Below are 17,537 nucleotides of genomic sequence, written 5' to 3' on the forward strand. Positions count from 1 at the left end.
AGGAGAAAAATGGGAAAGAAACACAAAGGGAAAAAGAGCTCTGGGTGGGGAAGGGCAATTTTTAAATGCAGTTAGCGGCAGACTGAAGAAAGCCTTGGGATCCGGGCCGCTGTGGGAGGCGGCGGGGAGCCAGGGCGTCAGGTGAGGTCAGAGCGTTACCAGACCCGGAGCCTTACCCACCTCTGCCAGGCTGTCAGGCGACTTGGCAGCAGCAGGGGGCTCGAGGAGCAGGGACTCGGCATGGATCCTGCATAAGCGTTCTTTAAGGTCTGTGTTTTGTGCTAGGGCCTGGAACATGTTAAAAATCGTGTTTCAGAAAAGCACAGCAGAGGGCCCGGCGCAGGGCCCCGAGGGCGCGCTTCCTGGGCTTTTCTCCCGAGTGCTACCCAGCAGGATACGGGTTCTGCGGTGCCTGGGAAATAAAAGATATTAAACTCTGGAAACGATGGCCCTTCTCTAATCTCATTTCCAGAGATGGCAGGAGGGGTTAGCAGGCTTTCTTTCCGATGGAGAAGGAAATCGCCAGCACCTTCGCCTGTTATTCTGACCGGGGGCTTCCGGGCCCTCCGCCTTCCCAGCCGTATCTACAGTGTCCCTCGGTATCCCCAGGGGACTGGCTCCAGGACCCCATCCAGATACCAAAATCCACGGATGCGCAAGCCCCTTATGTGAGATGGTGCAGTACTTGCATGTGATCTACACACATCGTCTCGTGTACTTTCAATCATCTCTAGATTACTTATAACACCTAATACGATGTAAATAGTTGTTATGCTGTATTGTTTAGGGAAAAATGAAAAAGTCTGTACGTGTTCAGCACAGACCCAACCATCGCAGGTCTAACTACAGGGTACACGTCGGCAACAACGTGACATTTTTTTAGAGTATTTCCTACCCTTGGTTGGTTAGATCCGTGGATGTGGAACCCGTGGATACAGAGGGCTACTGTAGTGTCCCTAATGCTTCCAAGCTTCTCTCATCTTTGAAAAAGATGCTGCTCTCACCCCTTACGATTGGCCTTATTTTAATGTTAGTTAATTATCACAGCAGTTGAACTGAATCTTGGAAAGAGGGATTTTGTGGAGGATTAACTTTATTGTTTCCCAATACAGGTGTTGATTGTCTTATCCATTCTTCATGATTAAGATATTTGATTTAAAAAACAAAAGCAAAACTCACTTACCTGGGTAAGAGCTAAGAGCGAGCCAGGGACCTAGAATGGGGTGTTTGGGGTGGGGGGAGCCCACCCCGGGCGTCTTTGATCTGATTCCCTACCCCAGCCTGCCAGCTAGAAAGGAACCGGCTTTACAGTAAAGGAAGGTGTTTCCTTCATGTCGCTGCCCTGTGGGCGTCATGACCAGCTGTTCCCAAAGTCTGTCTTTGGAAAGGAACAAGTTCACCTGACTGTCACCCCAGATCTCCCACAGCCAGCTCCTCGGGTGCCTGCACACAGGTCCATCCCGCCTGCCTGTCTTCCTGACTCTCTTCCAAGAACCTCACAGCCTTTCCCGTCCATCAGGGCCCACTGGGTCCCCCTGCTGAGAACACAGAGGACGCGGCGCTGTCTAACCCAGGGCCTGGATCCCCAGCAAGGATTCTGGCTTTGTTAGGACCGACGGATGGGGGATTTGGAAGTTCTCGAAAATCATTTAGGAAACACTGAGGAAACGTTTCTTAAACACACAAAACAGAGACTGCTACATGCAGCCACACTGTCTACACTTACTCTATTCGGGCCAGTGGGTCACTGGATCTTAGTATCAGCGGCCAGGATCTATACCTGTGGCCTGACCAATGTGTTACTTTACTAGTTTCTTTTTCATTTGCAAGCCACAGGAGGAAGAAAGAAAAATACCAAGATCGCACACACAACACAACATACCCATTCTGAGAGCCCTGAGACGACTCTATTGGGAATCCAAGACAGAAAGGAAAGGATCATTCTGTTTTATCTTAAGTTTCCAAAATCCTGAACAGGGGTGAGAGGGAATTCCTTAGTGAAGGTAAACAACAACTTTGGCCTAGGACACCATGGCCAAATGCGTCTCAATGGCCTCTACCGGAGGAGACCAGACCTCCACGAGAGGAGGGCCGGGGAGAGGGAGACCACAATGAGAGGGCCTTTGGGGAGTCCATAAGAGTGAGGTACCTTCTAAAAGCACTGAAAGCCAACCTACTGGGAACAATAAAAAATGCTTTTTACCACTAAATAAACTTAAAAAAAAAGAAAAGAACTACCTTGATTCTCTCAAACCAAAGTAGCACCCAGTGTGAGGCTGGCCACTACAGTCCAAAGGGGGATATTTCTATCTCTGACCTTGAAGATCCCAGAGCTCCTCAAGGCAGCTGTCATTAAGACTCTAGACATGATGTCAGCCCACATTATTCCTTATTTCTTTCAAAGGCAACATGCTTGGGATGTTCAACGGAGTGAATATCCCCTAAGTATTTTGCAATAATAGTATATACTACTGGTAATGCATTTACATTAACATGACACCAAGAACATGACTCTTCTCAGCAACATCATGATAGGAGACATGAATGAATACTTTCTAGTTCTCTCAGTTGCCTTCTGAAGACAAGATCCCCCCGATTAGTCTCCCCTCCCTGACCCTAAAGAGAAAAAGTTCAGTATTTCTTCAGATGGGCTATTTCACAGGTGTGCGCCCACTCGCCGGTCACCGTGGGAATTCCAAGGCACGAGCAAAAGGAGACACAAATAAGTATGTGATTTAAAAAGTTCTCCAGCTTTTTGACAGATACATGAGCAACCAGGCAACATCAGCCGGTGGGAGTAGAGAGTTCTAGGACACTGCGAGGGATAACCTGGGGTCAGTGAGGAAAAGGAGAGCGAGCGAAGAAGGGATGGCGTCCTGGCGGACGGCGGAGGCTTGACCCGCTCCTGCTGCTGCTGCGAAGGCAGAATGATTGCCCGACACTGCGGACGGCCCGTCTCTCCCACGGGCGGGGGGCGCTCAATGTTTCCTACTGTCAAATCAAAGCGAACCACTTTCCCGTCCTCAGAAGACTGGCAAACAGACGCAGTGCTGTGCCGCAGAGAAGACCAGAGTGGATTTAGAATTTTGCTCGGCTGCCTGACCTGGGAAGTCAAGCGAAGCCGGCGAAGTCTTAGGGACAGAGATCTCCCAGCTGCCAGGTGGTGTAAGCATGAACCAGCGCCTGTCAGACACATGCGAACACACAACAGAAGCTTCCCAGAAACAGAAGAACCAAGATCAGGAGGAAGAAGCCAAACCTGAACCATCTGAGGCTCAATGAAATACTAGCTACTGAGATTTGGGGCAGGCTTGGTGTGGGTCTGTAGAATAAACAGATCTGCTGAAAGGCTGGAATATAATTTGGATAATTTTGTTTTCTCATGAATTTTGAACACAACCACGGGGATGGAAAATATGGAAAATTCATGAGCCTGGACGCACGGTCAGGCACTTCAGTACAGAGACATGGGAACTTACGGATGACAGGGCGCACTTCAGACCAATGACCTGGGCAGAGGGGGACGAGACTTCCTGCTCCATCAGCTGCTTCAGCTTCTCTCTCTCCGTTGATATGGTATTAAAAGCTGACCTTAAAGTGAAGTAAACTATAAAGATATAATCATTATAAAAAGGAATGAAGCAAGAGGCATAATTAAAAATGAGATACAGACAGATGTATTTCTTATAAAAGAACTTAGAAAAGTAACAGCCCTGAATATTTTCAGTGTGGGAAAGGTACACTCTAAATTGACTTTTTAAAAACACATCTGGAATGTATACCAAGCGTGAACCCTAATGTAAGCTATGGACTCTGGGTGATAATGAAGTTTCAATGTAGGTCTATTGATTGTAACAAATGGACCACTCTGGTGGGACGCTGATAGTGGGGACGGCTGTGTGTGTGTGTGTTGGGGGTGGTGGTGTGTATAATAACCCTGTACTTGATAAGCTCAACTTTGCTGTGAACCTAAAATTTCTCTTAAAAAAAAAAAAAAGCCTATTAAATTTTAAAAATCACACTTGTCAATTCAAAAGCCCCTACCCATGATAAAATTCCATAATTTTATGACTTATCATCAAGGCGTTTTGACACTTGAAAGAACTATACTTCAGGATTCATATTAACATTTAGTTTTTGTTTGTATCCCCAAAGACTGGAAATGTTTGAAAACAAAGCTTATTGGGTCTCAGGGTAAAAACAGTAACAGTGCAGTAGAGGAAGCAGACAGCACCTTAGCTAGGTGACCAAAATTAATCACCAATGAGAGGCATATGGACTTTGTGTCATCTGGGTGAAAGGCCCTGAAAAAGACACACCGCTGTTTTTGTTATTGGCCGACCGGGGACGGACAATCTGAATCTGATCATAAGGAAACAGCAGACAACCCAAAATAAGGAGCATCCTATTTTAAAAATTGGCCTATATGTCAATTTCACCTACGAGAAAGAAAGGCTGAGGGACTGCTCCCGATTAAAGGAGACTAAGCGAGCGTGACAATTACACGCAACATATGGTCACGGCCTAGATCCTGTACTGAGGGGGAAAGTGCTACTAAAGGACATGACTGAGATAAACGGACAACATTTGAACGTGGAAGGCAGGGTAGGTAACAGCACTGTTTCGATGCTAATTTCCTGGATTTCATAACCAAACTGCGATTAAGAATTCCCGTTCTCAGGAAACACACGCTACAGCATAGAGGCATAAAAAAGACGTGACACAGGATTCCTAGTCTCACAGCTCAGAAAAACGAGCACACGTGCAAGTGGGTGTGTGTAGAGAGAGAAAAAATAAACGTGGCAAAAATATTAAAAATGGTGAATCTGAGTAAAGCACGTGTGGGAGTTATTTGTATTATTCTTGCAACTTGCCTGTAAGTTTGAAATTATTTCAAAATACTTAAGGCGTTGCCTACCTCCTTCCTCGTTAGTCTCTCCAGCTGCGTGACCCAGAATTCCCCACCTCTGGGCCTGCAGTCAGCACTCTCGCTGCAGCGAGGATTTGGGCACAATTTGGGTTTAGCACTAGGAGGCTCGCAGATGCCTGAGCTGCCGTTTTAAAAACCATTAACACATGCGGCAAACACAGCTTATCGGGTGTCAATCACACAGTGCACAAATGACCTCCCACGAAGGAGGAAACTGCCATCTAAATTATCGATAATGGATCTCACATCTGAATATTATCCTTCTGAGCTCCTTGATTACATTTGGTGTTGGAAGGGCAGGCAAAGGAAGAGAAACGCTTCCCAAGCGGCCTGGCATATTACTGAGCTCCACCAAAGTGCATTTGCAGAGCTATTGTTATTCAAGAGTGGCCTGCTTAGTGTCACAGACACGAAATACGCGTTACTGACTGACTTCCTCCGCCTCGACACCATGAGGACAATCGAACCTTTCTACAGACTGTCGCTGAACTTGTCTGAAGTTGTGTTTAGGGATAGACTTAGAGCATCTTGACAAAGCCACAGCACAAATAAGCAACCTATTTAAACACGCACACAAATGATGGTGCTTCTGTCTACATGGGACAGAGGTCACGGGTCGATAGTTACTAAGCTTTCTAATAATGTCTATGGAACACACTCAGCTCTTTGTTTTAAAGGATTCAAAGGAGCAAAGTATCGGGCACCGCAACAGTGACCAATAGCGTGGGCTCCGGCGCCAGCCCCGGGCTCTTCCTAGCTCCATCCCTCACTCACTGTGTGACTTTGGACAAGTGCATGATGATGGACTTGACCTCCAGTTTCCTCGTTTGTGGATGGGGAGAATAATAGCATTTACTTTATAAGATCATTAGGGGGTTGAATAAAAGAATGCAAGTAAAGCACTTAACCCAATGCAGAGCACACAGTAAATAATAAACGTGACTGCAATAATAATAGTGACGGTGAGGACAGAACCACGGCAGTGCATGTGGTGGTGACCAGTCTCCTGAAACGTGGGCAGCAGTTTTAGGAGGATTCTTTAGTCTATTGCCAGGACGACGCCTATAGATAACTGCATGCAGGGTAGAGGGTCTGTGAATGAGGAATAGGCCGGAATCTACTGAGCAGCAGAAGAGCAGCCTCAGCTGGAAAGCAACAAACCCGCAGTTAGGTCCTGCATCTTATGACTGTCAGATAGGCACCCCCAGCCTTTGCGACCCCACAGGACACTGTCGCCCGGCTGAGTGGGTCCCTGGGGGGGTTCTGCTTCATTGTCATTTTTTAAAATGAGATCTAGTTGACAATATAACATTACATTAGTTTCAGGTGTACAACAAAATGGTTCGATATCTGGACACATTGCAAAATGATGACCACAATAAGTCCAGTTAACATTAATCACTTTGGTTACAAACAGTTTTTTTCCACTCTCTTATTTATTGCTCTAAATTAAATAAATGTGGCACTCCGCTGGCTGCCACTTAACTAAGTCAATTCCTCTGGCTTTCAGATGGCCTGCACCAAAGCTAGGCAGTCAACCAAACTAGAAGGGTCCTATCAACATTTTTAAATTGGCAGAACATACACCCTTTGGTTCAAAGCGTAGAGCTGACAAGACTGTGGTGGGCATAAAGTAAGCTCAAAGAAACTCATAGTCACTGTCGCCCGGCCGGGCGTGGCTCAGCGGTTGAGCATCGACCTAGGATCCAGGCGATTGGGGTTCGATTCCCGGTCAGGGCACATGCCCAGGTTGCGGGCTGCAGCCGATCAATGACTCTCTCATCATTGATGTTTCTCTCTCTCTCTCCCTCTCCTTTCCTCTCTCTGAAATCAATAAAGATATATATTTTTAAAAAAAAACACAAAAAAAACTCATAGTCACTGTATTTAATTTTAAGGTGTAAAGCACTTTTTAAAAAAATATGTTTTTATTGATTTCAGAGAGAGGAAGGGAGGAGAGAAAGATGGAAACATCAATGATGAAAGAGAGTCATCGATCGGCTGCCTCCTGCACGTCCCCGATTGGGCATCGAGCCTGCAACCCGGGCATGTGCCCCAACCGGGAATTGAACCCTGATTTCCTGTTTCATGGGTTGGTGCTCAACCACTGAGCCATACCAGCTGAGCAAAATGTAAAGCACTTTCTAAGCCACCTGACAAAGGGGCTCAGAACACTAGATCCCCATGCACTAAATTTCCTTTTTTTTTTTTCTTTTTTTAATTCTCACCCAAGGATATTTTTTCCATTGCTTTTCATAGAGAGAAGAGGGGGGAGGGAGGGGGAGAGAGAGAGAAACATTGATGTGAGAGAGACACATTGATTGGCTGCTTCCTGCACACACCCCAACCCAGGCCAGGGATCGAACCTGCAACGGAGATACGTGCCCTTGGCTGGAATCGAACTTGGGACCATTCAGTCCACGGGCCGACGCTCTAACCATTGAGCCAAACTGGCCAGGGCTAAATTTCTTAAATGACTGCTTAGGCCCACTCCAAGGACATTAAAACAGTCCTTCAGAGCAGCCTCGTGACCCAGCACACACGCAGCAGTGACGAAAGGCTGCATTAACAGTTAAGAATCTCAGAGGTCAGGAATATTCTCTGCGACAGGAGTGCTTTCTTACTAATTTCTAACATGATGCTGGAGAAAAAGAAAAAGAAAGATACTGGGTGCATCGCATCCATGGATAACTGTTAATAAACAAGACCAGGTGGAAAGTCTTAGATGCTCAACTACAAAGAACCTCAAAGGTCACGAAGGCCACCACCACAGAACGACCAGCAGGTCTGCATCCCCCAGCTTCCCTGCCACACGTCCTTGGGCCCACGCTTCCCAGAGCATTCGCTGTGTCCTAAAACAGTTCACTCTTACGGGGTAAGAAAGTCCTTTGCGTTCCTAAGCTGGCATTTACCCTGGTGTCTGCTCATTGGCAGCCAGAACATTTCCTCTTTCCTGGGGTTTTCAAACAGCGGGAGGCAATGATGGCATTTCTGTTGACTCATCTCTCCCGGCCTGTCTGTAGCCGCTTCTCAGGCCTCCTCACTGTACTGAGAGTGGCACACAGCTTGAGCTTCTGACAGGTGGAATGCCATGGGCATCACACAATCGACTTTCAGTGATCACTACCGGCTTCCACGCCGTTCTTCTATTCAGTCATTTCTGTTTCTATTACTAATAGAACACTCTCTCATAAATATCCTTGCAATATTAAGCAACAGTAAGAACTGTTTCTATTCAGTGCAAAATAATTAATCATGGAAGATAATTACAAAATCTGAGAGCTAAAAGAGTCAGGATAACTACTTTAGGACATTTAACAGATAAGGTAACTGAGGCCCAGAGTGGTTAACCAATGAGGTCAAAGTCCCACAGCCAGTCAGTCACAGAGGAGGCCTGGCATGACTGCCTGTCTTGACTCAGCTGGTATAGAGGGTTAGCTCCCAAAAGGCTTGTTATTTTCAGTGTTGCCTGAAGTATGTTTTTTGGGAACATTAGCTCCAGAGTGATAAAAGCTGATAGCTGTTTGGATAGGAAGGGAGAAAATTCCCCCCCAAAATTGAAAATTATTGAGTTAAACAAAGCTAACAGGACTTCTACTGCAGGACTTCTCAGGACCTTTAACATTTGTTTCCTGTGTGACTGCAAAGAAAACCAGACTCAACAATGCTTTTCAAACATTTTAAATCATGGAATTCTTTTGCCTTTAAAGCATTTTATGGGTAAAGTGGTCTATAAAATACAATTTGGGGAATGTAAAGCCTTTACATATTCATGACTTTTAGATTTTAGTACATTTTGTTTTTTGCTTATGTGTCAGCATATACACAAAGCCAGACACATGAACCAATGAGAATTAGATCAAAGATATGCCATAAAAATCAAATGTATAGTCTATAAAATATAACGAGGATATTTTAGGATGGTTATATATAGGTTGCCTACCATTTGTTCTAACTTCCACAAAACGGGGAGAATTCCAACGCATTTAACAAGTGGAAGAAAAAATAGGTATACGGTAGGTTTCAACATCAGTAGAATTCTTGCCTTCACTTCAGCTGCTCGGAATCATAGTCAATAGATTAGTGAAACGGTGAAGAAAGGACAATAGAACGTGTCAGGGGCAAAAGCAGGCTTATGAAGAGGAAACGTACGGAAGCGAGAAGGCATGAAGGGCACAGGCCCGAGGGCAACCCTGACAGCTGCCTTTATCCCGGGAGGTCTCTGCGATACAGCCTGAGAGAGACGCCCGGGGTCTATCAGAGTCCGTGTGGACGCTGGTGCCACAGGAAGGGAACACAGCTTGTCTGCTCCCGGTGGAACTGACTGTCCCTAGCCCCGGGGGCACCCGCTCTTGCGGGGTAAGTGCGCCTGGGCCTTTCCCGGAGCGCAGGCCTGGACCTCGTCTAGCCACGTGGCAGCTCTGCAGCCAGCTGGCTCCCACAAAGCCTGAGAGACGGAGCAGCTGGCCGAGGCCACTGGACCGTCCACGGGGCTGAGTCCTCTGCGGGGCGACGGGATCGATAGAGGGACTCGATGTGGCAACCCCGTCCTGCTGAGGAAGCAGCAGGTAAAATGCAGGCTGTTTCCCTTCTGCCGGGAGGCAGCATTTTCCCATTTTTAAAAAGACAGGTCATATTATTAAAAAGTAAAGGTGTTTCGTAGGCACTCCTCCCTCAAAACCCAACATGCAATGCCCTAATTATAACTGATCTTGCAATAGTAGAGGACACACAGCGCAGTGTGAGGAGCTTTAAAGGGTCGGGACAGGTGATTGTGCCCATTTCACAGATGGGTCGTACAACAGCACTGCAAAATGCTGCCAGCGTTCTACTGAGAGCAAGCACAAGAGTTTGAGGTGGGACTCTGCCAAGAGCATGAAACGGCTTCCCCATAGCCAACATGTTTTAGGTTTGTAGGGTAAGAAAAAACAGAGAGCTGAAGGAATCAACAATGTGCAGGGAGAGAAATACAGATCTAGGAGAGCAAGGCGATAGAGGGACTGCCTTCTTTCCTGCTGCAAACACAGCCCTCCCACTAAAAAATTTCACCCATTTGCTCCTTAAAAAATAATTAATAGATGAAATAAAAAAAGATAAACATGAGGAAGAAAATAAGTACTTTCAACTCCAGCCTCCATCACAAAACTGCTGGTGTGTGTCCCTTCAGACCTTTGAGTATGCCTATATACACCAGGTTTATATAGTTTATTTTTTCCAAAAAAATGGGATCATACCTATAGATTGTTTTGTGGCCTTGTATTTTAACTCAGTGATATGCCATGAACATCTTTCTATCTCTATAAAAATAACCCTGGCTACCCCATCCATAAGGGTAGTGAGACACCAGCTGAGGAGCACAGACTCTGGGGTCAGGCCGGTTAGGATTCAAGTCTCAGGTTGGCAGCTTTCGACCATGTGACCTTCAGGAAGTTCTTTGGCTCCTCTGAGTCTCAGGTTTCTTATCTGTGTAAAGGAGATTGCAGGAGCACCTACGCCATAGGTTGTTGCTAGAACTAAGTGAAACAGTGCATGTAAAGTGCTTAACAAACACCTGACGGACAGCTCTGAGCTCGAAATAAACTGGCTATTATTATGATGTGGCTATTGACTATTCTATCATATGATTATACTCAATTTAAAAAATCCAGTCCCTCTATTATGGGGCATTTAGATTATTTCTAATTTTTTTTAACTTTTTATTTTGAAATCATAATAGACTCACAGGAAGTTGCAAAGTCCTGGGCACCCTACATCCAGTTTCCCACAGTGGTGACATCTTACGTAACTAAGGTGCAATATCAAACCCAGGAGATCAACGCTGGGATAATCGACAGCTCTTATTCAGATTTCACCAGTTTTACATGCTCTTATTTAGGTATATGTGTGTAAATAAAAGTCAATGTAATTTTGTCTTATGTGTAGATTCGTGGAACCACCACCAGAATCAGGATGAAGAACTTTCCATCACCACCAAGATTCCTCTTGTTACCCCTTTATTTTTATTTATTTTATTTTATTTTATTATTTTAAATATATCTTTATTGATTTCAGAGAGAGGAAGGGGGAGAAAGAGAGATAGAAACATCAATAATGAGAGAGTTGTCACTGATCGGCTGCTTCCTGCACGCCCCCGACTGGGAATCAAGCCCGCAACCCAGGTATGTGCCCTGACCGGGAATCAAACCTCGATCTCCTGGACCCTAGGTTGATGCTCAACTGCTGAGCCACGCTCAGCTGGGCTCTTGTTACCCCTTTATAATCACACCCATACTTTCCCCTTCTCTCCTCCTTGTCTGTAACCTCTGGCGACCACTAATCACTTCTCCATCTCTATAATTTTATCACTTCAAAAGTGTTAATAAGCAGAGTCACACTCTGTGTAACCTTGTGAGATTGACTATTTTCAGTCAGCATAATGCCCTTGAGATCCCTTCAACTTGTTGTGTAGAACCACAGTCTGTTCCTTTTCACTGCCGAGTAGTATTCTATTATGTGGATGTACCACAGTTTGTTTAACCATTCACCTGTTGAAAAACATTTGGGTTGTTCCAGTTTTTGGCTAATTCAAATAAACTTGCTCTGAACATTTGTGTACAGGTTTTTGTGTGGACTTTAGGTTTATATTTTCTCTGGGATAAATGCCCAGGAATGTGAATGTTGGGTTGCATGGTAAGTGTGTTTATTTTTACATGAAATTGCCAAACGACTACAATGAATATCTTTAGTTGAATACATTTTAAGTTAATTCCTACAAATTAATTCTTTAAAGTGGAGTTGTTGAATAGGCAGATTTTTTTTTTTAAGTTGCAACACAATATCATATTGCCCTCCAGAATAGTATCAATTTACACACCCATCAGCAGCATATAGATTCCTCAGCTTTTAAATTATACCTAGTGCTCTTACTATCTCCCCTAAGAAGTTAAAAAGAAACTTCTTGCCAAAACACCCCCTACTCCCAGAGAAATAAAATGAAATAAAAATTGGGTTCCCTAAAATCTCAATAGATTAGATCAGGAAATTAACCAACTAAAGTCCCTTCTCCAAGGACAGCCCACATGCATTTAACAGTATCATCCAACACATACCTTTGTGGGCAATATGACATAGATCTTCTTGCATTTTAGAAAACTCAGATGAGGTTTCAGAGCCGTCAGAATAATTTTTCTCTTCTCCAAAGTCTAGTGTTGACAAATTCGGATTCGAAGAATGCAGTCTTTGTGGACCATCAAAAGGTTTAGGGACCTGAGTGACACCAAAAGGAGAGATTTATTTTCAGATGCAAATGGCTGAGAATATTTACTGGTTTCTAAGATTGGAAAGTAGTAAGGAAAGGGCAATATATAGCAAAGTCTTTCTACGGAGTGATTACTTATAAGAAAAATAAATGAAAACTCAGGAAAGCACTTTCTCCTGCAAGTTGTACTAGCTTCTTGCAAAAATAAAAATGGGTGAGAAATCACATACAGTAGTCTGTCCTTGTCTGTAGGGATCTGTTAAAAGACCCCAGTGGATCCTGAAACTGTGGATAATACTTAAAACTTATGGATTGTTTATTTTTGGAATTTACTTTTTAATATTTTTGGACTGTGGTTGACCGTGGGAAACTGAAACCATGGAAAGCAAAACTGCAGTTAAGGGGAGAATGCTATACTCTTTGGAAATGACAGAAGCATTAAAACTGTACATTGAAAATGACAGCTAGAGCTGCCTGGTGCTTGCTCATTTATACTCAATTCCTTCCTCCGGGCGATAATCTAGGTTGTTAACTGTTGGGAGGCTTAAAAATGTTTTCCTTTATTTGCTCCTGGTGCTTCTAGAAAATGAACTAACTTCTCACATATTAGTACACAAGTCATTCTTTACTTTGGGAGTATTTAAGTTCAACCCATAGAGTGCTTTGAACCAAAGAGTCTATAGGAATATGGCAGATGACTTATCCATAACTTTCTGATTTATCTGGACCCTAATAATGTTGCAATTTAACATGCAACGGCCTCTGGCTTAGCTGTGCATTGGGAAAGTCAGCAGCTAGCGTGATACCACCTCGGACGGGAAATTGGAGACAAGAGGCAAAAGAGCATGTGCCCAACATCCTGAGTCCTCAGAGATGACTCCACTGAGCAGCAGCAGAGGTGGGTCAGAGCGCCCACCCAGCAGGGAAGCCGGCAGGCAGCCTGAGCATTAACCTGTGAGAAGCCAAAGTCGCAGAAACGGCTGTAGTCCCTCCAACCTCATGCCATTTCCCCTTACCCAGTATCCATCACAGGCCTATCCTAGTGTCCAGAAAGCCTAAGTGACTGACTTCATCTCTCTGCACAAGGTATTTGAGGGAGTAACTAGAATATTCACCTGTCTGTTCTCCTTGAGTTCCAGTGGCCCCCAGCACACGGTGTGCAGAGAGGGGCCCATGGGGAAACCAGCCCGCTGGAGAAGCAATGGTTACCTGTAGTGTTCCTTTAGCATCTTTGCCCATAGCTCTGGACCGCCACCTCCTGTGTGATCTTTTCTCCTTTTTGGGACTTTCAAAAGCTCCACCCTTTGTTTCGAAAAGGGAAAGAGAGCACAGACAGTAAGATCCACCAAACCGATAGGGGAAAACGCACAGCAAAGTGACCACCTCCAGCCCCTTGAACGTGGCCAAAGCGCCTGCCCAGGCAATATCCCACGGTTAGTGACAGGCAGGGAGGGGAAAGGAAAGGAGAGGAGCAGCAGAATGCCACCAGGAGAGGGATCCGACTCACCTGGATGGCGTTGATAGCTGGCGCTGAATACGTCCGGTGCAGGACGTCCATGCTTTGCAGGAGCTGGCTCATTTCCAGCAGGTAGGAGTGGCAGTGTGCCAGATCTGTGGAGAAAAGCACAGGGCGGATTCAGCACTCCTCTTGGCATTCAGGCGCACTGTGCTAGCAGCAGCCACTTTTCTCATTTATCTACATTTGATGTCCATCTGTAAGGATAGGAACTTAGACTTCCTTTTTTATAGGAGAAGCAGTAGACTGTCATGGTTAAAGGCGTGGATCTGGAGAACCAGGCTGCCTCCGTTTGAATGCACATAAGGAACTGTGAATCTTGGGTAAATTATGTAACTGCTGTGTGCCTCAGTTTCCTCCTCTGGAAAATGGGGATAATTATACATCTAGCTCACAGGGTAGGTGTGAGTTAAATGAGCTAATACATGCAGTGTGCTTTGAGAGTGCTGGCACTTTGTAAGCACAAAGTCAGCTACCGTCATCATCACTTCTAATATGGCAATAACAGGGCGTCACTGCCCTTTCTGGCACTTAAAAAAACAGAGAGCTGTGCAGACTCCACCCCCGAAGACTGTGGCTGAATAAGCCCCTGTGGAAATCAGGCACCGGTACTTAAAGAATAGAAAAGAGCCCGGCCGGGCATGGCTCAGCAGTTGAGCATCGACCTAGGATCCAGGAGATACCGGTTGGATTCCCGGTCAGGGCACATGGCCAGGTTGCAGGCTCGATCCCCAGTAGGGGGCGCACAGGAGGCAGCCAATCAATGACTCTCTCATCATTGATGTTCCTCTCTCTCTCCCCCTCTTCATTCCCTTTTCTAAAATTAATAAAGATATATTAAAATAATAATAATAGCAAAGAAAAGCTGCCTGCACGCACCCCCAGGTGAAGAGGTAACACCCTGTAAGGAAGGTGTCCTTTGTTAATCACGAGAGCAAACCTGATAAGCAAAATATGAGCGGGAGTGTGGACAGCGATGGGGAGAATGTAGGCTCCCCCGGGGGCCAATGTAAACCACTGAGATCCCGGAGCCAGGACAGGAAGACGCAGCGGTTCCAAGTGCCCCTACCTTTCGAGCACTGCTCCATGTCCTCTGACGACTGTAACCACAATGGCACCCGCGTCTCGCCGCAAGAAAAGGCTAAATTGCTTCCAGTTGGAAAGGAATTCTGCTTTGATATGCTGCTGCGCTGTTCCACAGATGACAAAAACACATTACAAACGAAAACCGAGCCGGTGGGAACGCCCAGGGTAAAAGGGAACAACGCGGGCTGGTCGCTAACGGAAGCCGTCTGCGTGGACGGGAGAGAAGCGTCTAGCGAAGCACCCGCTGGGCCGCGCCAGGCTGCGAGGCCTTGCACCGCACTCAGTTTCCTCTTCCATCAAACGATAATCGTATCGACGTGATGACAGGAATGTCGGGGGGGTTTGCAATCCTGTATAGCTACAAATGTACCCGCTGCATTTTACAACCAGATAAGAGAACCAAAGTCAAACTGGTCAAGAGCAAGCTGGAGCATCCGGGGCTGTTAAACGCCCTTTACACACTCCCGTCCGTTTCTGTCCCAGAGGGAAGGCCCTGGCCCGGGGTGACTGACTGGGGAAACCAGCTCACTCGATCCGTTCAAGCTCCCAGCTCTTCCCCCAAACCTTCCCTTCCTCAGGCTCAGCCCCTCCCCCTGGGGGGCCTCCCCCACCCAGGACCTCCCCTTTCTCTAGATTCATGGCTGGCAAATTATTACCTTCCTACTGGAAATGGAGTCCAGGACCCCAGGCCCGGAGTCTGTGACGGTGTTTCCCGGGAAGAAGTGACCGACTTCGTGGGGGAACATGGCGATCTCGTTCTGACGGTACATCCTGTGGTGGCGGAGCCTGGACACCCACTCATCAAAGACGTCGTCTGACTTGACCTACAGTGGGTTAGGTTGACAGGAGGAAACGGGAGCGTCACCCGCTGAGAGGAAGAACTCGTCCAATCGAGGTCGCCCCCGACGCCCTCCCTTTTCACACGGGCACGTGCAGAAATGTAGAAATACCAGCTTATTGGCTTAGTTTACACTATGCGACCTATAGGAACAAGTTTGGGGAAGAAATGGAGAGTAAAATTGCTCTTTGTAAACTATACATTTAGGCTTTCTACGAAAGGGTCCGATTGTTATGCTACTGGAAAGAAAGCAAGAACAGTATCAGTTACATTAAACAACTAAAGCTGAAATTTATATTTCTCTGTCTCAAAGCATTTCCAAGTCCTCCTGTCCCGGCTTCTCCTACCCCTGCTGAAAATATGAGCTCCCTGCTGCTTTTTATTTATTTATTTAATTTTTAAAAATATATCTTTATTGATTTCAGAGGGAGGAAAGGAGAGGGGGAGAGAGAGAGAGAGACAGAAACATCAATGATGAGTCATTGATCGAGCCCGCAACCCGGGCATGTGCCCTGACCGGGAACCGAACCCTGATCGCCTGGATCCCAGGTCAACACTCAACCACTGAGCCACAGCCCGCCGGGCTCTCCCTGCTTCTTTTTAAACGCTTATAATTCGGACTTTTCAGATTAGTCTTCTCTGAACCGAAATGAATTAGTAAATTCTTCCTAAAATATTTAACCTTGTTAATCTTCTCTGTCAGAGAACATATTGCTGGGAAATAGATGTTAATGAATGTGAAGGGTGCTTAAAAGAACATTTCTCCTGCTCTCAGAAATAAAAAAATGTGATGAAATAGTATCGGTGATTTCCAGGGTTTTCCAGACTCACACACAGACATTTAGTCATTTTCTCCACGAATGAGCATTCAATCTGCATGAAGAATAATGTTGGTAAGTAGTAATTTTTACTGTAAAAAATTTCAAATGTTCATAAAAGTACTACAAGGAACACAGCACACACCTATGCGGCACAGGCATTTCTTAATAGTCCATATTTGTGTGTGTGTGAGTGTATATTAATATTTTCAAAATGAAAAGTGACGGATACCTATACATTGGAACACAGGGACTCATGACGTGGAAATTTATAATACCCCCAAAGGCTGGGTGGTACGTTAACTTCTAAGAAGAAAAATTCAGGTCACTCCTGTTAAAATCTTTACAAATGCCACTGCTGGGAGCAAAGACGTGGAAATAAATGTCAGCAGCATTATTCCCTTGTGAAATGGTAGGTTGGCTCTTATGTTTGTTGTGTTATTAGAAGTATGGACAAGACTTAAAGCCTCTCCAGCTGCTCTTGAATGTGCCATGTACAGGAAAGGAGCAATACCAACAGGCTCATCTCTCTGTCTCCCCTAAATTATGTCCTCGAAATACACTTCATTTCCCAGATGTGCTTAACAGGAATCTTATGTCATCCTTTGCGCTGATCTCCTCTCAGAGGCCCTTAAAAATCAGTGTGCCAAGAGCTTACCTTGACTCATATTTTACTGGTTAAACAGTGTAGGTGAATAAAAGCACGTTATTAAATAATGGGCTAGGGTTCTGTTTCAGCCCCTCAAGTAGGTCTAGGACTGTGGGTGGACAGCCAAGTAACTCTGCTACCAGATCCCTCATCCATAAAATAAGAGAATGGGACTGGATGACCCACATTTAAAAACTGCCTGCCTCTGAGGCTACTAACTAGGACCTTCAGATAACAGCACGAACCTACCCTGACAGTCACAGCTGATGTTCAAATGAATGAGCAAGAAAGACAAACAGAACTTAAAGTGAGTCAGCACAGAGAAGTATTAAGCTGTCTTGTCATGATATTAGCATTTCATGTATCATAAGGCATTCCAGTTCTTTAAAAATTAGGAGTTAATAATCACTTTTATTTGGTTAACTAGGATAGTGGATGACCAAGAACCTTTAATTTCCTGACC

At 45.4% G+C, this 17,537-nt stretch overlaps 1 protein-coding gene across 4 annotated transcripts in view; it reads right to left on the reverse strand.

The window, feature by feature from the left end:
* OSBPL3 (oxysterol binding protein like 3) overlaps nt 1-17,537 on the reverse strand; it is a 128,300-nt gene that overhangs the window by 33,077 nt on the left and 77,686 nt on the right. For 3 of the 4 annotated variants that reach the window (XM_087821212.1, XM_087821210.1, XM_087821213.1), the window contains 6 exons: nt 15,426-15,593; nt 14,753-14,873; nt 13,675-13,778; nt 13,377-13,469; nt 12,019-12,175; nt 3,480-3,607 (listed from right to left, as the gene is read on the reverse strand). In XM_087821212.1, coding sequence (XP_087677338.1) covers nt 3,480-3,607; nt 12,019-12,175; nt 13,377-13,469; nt 13,675-13,778; nt 14,753-14,873; nt 15,426-15,593 — 771 coding nt within the window. Of the gene's footprint in view, nt 1-180; nt 289-3,479; nt 3,608-12,018; nt 12,176-13,376; nt 13,470-13,674; nt 13,779-14,752; nt 14,874-15,425; nt 15,594-17,537 lie in introns of all 4 variants that reach the window. The other variant, XM_016217046.2, reaches the window with a different exon arrangement.

This window comes from Miniopterus natalensis, chromosome 10 (genome assembly GCF_054644295.1).
Source record: "Miniopterus natalensis isolate mMinNat1 chromosome 10, mMinNat1.hap1, whole genome shotgun sequence".
NCBI lineage: Eukaryota > Metazoa > Chordata > Mammalia > Chiroptera > Miniopteridae > Miniopterus > Miniopterus natalensis.